General features: G+C 63.9%; 1 protein-coding gene across 1 annotated transcript in view; it reads left to right on the top strand.

Annotated features, from left to right (window-relative positions):
- Nucleotides 1–1,333, top strand: part of CCDC137 (coiled-coil domain containing 137) — a gene marked incomplete at both ends in the record, with an annotated part of 1,553 nt that extends 220 nt beyond the window's left edge. Inside the window, 4 exons of the mRNA XM_010296872.1 lie at nucleotides 101–317; nucleotides 643–725; nucleotides 854–933; nucleotides 1,148–1,333. Of these exons, the coding sequence (XP_010295174.1) occupies nucleotides 101–317; nucleotides 643–725; nucleotides 854–933; nucleotides 1,148–1,333 (566 nt within the window). The remainder of the gene's footprint in view (nucleotides 1–100; nucleotides 318–642; nucleotides 726–853; nucleotides 934–1,147) is intronic.
- Nucleotides 1,334–1,345: the final 12 nt, after the last annotated feature.

Here is a 1,345-nt window from a genome sequence, read left to right as displayed (position 1 = left end):
ACCCTGCGGGGGGGCATCCTGCTGCCCCCGGTGATGCCCCATCCCTGCCAGGGAGAGGGAACTCCGGGATTGTCACTGCTGCAGTAATGTCACCCATCTCTTCTAGAGAAGAAGCAGCATCCCAAGTCAAAGGGCCCCGAGGCCCAGGGAGACGTCCCCGTGCCCAAATTCAGGAGGGGGAAGGGGGAGTCAGAGCGCTCCTATGTCTGCCGCATGGAGCAGGAGGTGCAGCGTGTCCTGTTCCTCACCAAGAACCAGCTGCAGCGGGAGCCTGAGAAGGAGGCGACGGTACCGGAGAAGTCCAAGAGGAAGAAAGAGTGAGAGCAAGGCCACTGCGGCTGCGGGGGCTGGGGCTGGGGAGGCCTTCCCCAGCCCAGTTTGGGCACCTGGCGGGTGCTTTGCTGGTGCTGCAGCGCAGGTCCAGCACTCAGGAGCAACTGGGGTTGCGGGTGGGGGGCTGTGGGCCTCCCCTCCACAGGGCCAAATCTCTGGGACTTGAATCACAGACCTTGCTTCACTCTCCTGCTGGGCTGGAGCTGAGGGGAGAGCTGTGGGGCCCCAGGTTTTGGGGGCATCCCATGGGGTAGGAACCCACTTCTTCCCTGTCTGTTTACGAGCCCTGGCCATAACACAGCTCTTCAGGTTTCAGAAAAAGAAGCTGGAAAAAGCACGGAAGAAGAAAGAGGAGAAGAAAGAAGCCATGTTGGAGAAGAGCCTGTTCCGAGGTGGGTCTGGCGCAGTGGGGTGACTGGAGCGACACCCTGCCCCGGCAGTGCCTGGAGAGGTGGGGGTGAGCTGGAGCAGCACGTCCCAGGGAGCTCCTGGCTGATGCCAGCGCCTGGTTCTCTCTTAGACACGGTGGCATTTGGCGAAGTGGTTACACAGCCGCCCACCATCACCTCGCGGCCCAGGGGCCGGGGCCCCACGGAGCAGGTGAGCTGTGGGGATGATGCCTCCTGTCCCTCGTTCGTGCCCTCGGGTACCCGTGGGTCTGGGCTGGACCCAGGTCATCTCGCCTCCCTTGGGCTGGAAGTCAGGTCTGGAAGGGCCGCGGTGGCCTCGGCCTCCTGGTGGCAGTTCCTTGGAGCCCTGTCCTGGCTTTTTTTCATCCTTCATCCTCCCTGACCTGTCCCGTCTCTGCCCGTAGGCTGGACGGAAGCGGCTTCTCCTGACATCTCACCTGGGCCAGAGTCAGGCGTCCCCAGTGTCCCTGGCAGCACCGGTGTCGATGGCTCGCCGGCGCATCGTGGAGGAGGAGAGAGCGCGCGTCATCCAGGCCTACAGGGACATCCAGAGGCGCAAACAGCAGCAGCGGGAGGTGGCGCGGGGGAGCGCCCCCCACAGC

The sequence above is a fragment of the Phaethon lepturus genome, unplaced genomic scaffold, assembly GCF_000687285.1.
Source record: "Phaethon lepturus isolate BGI_N335 unplaced genomic scaffold, ASM68728v1 scaffold26541, whole genome shotgun sequence".
Taxonomy (NCBI): domain Eukaryota; kingdom Metazoa; phylum Chordata; class Aves; order Phaethontiformes; family Phaethontidae; genus Phaethon; species Phaethon lepturus.
Note: the sequence above shows the minus strand (reverse complement) of the source record. Positions and strands in the feature narration are given on the sequence as shown.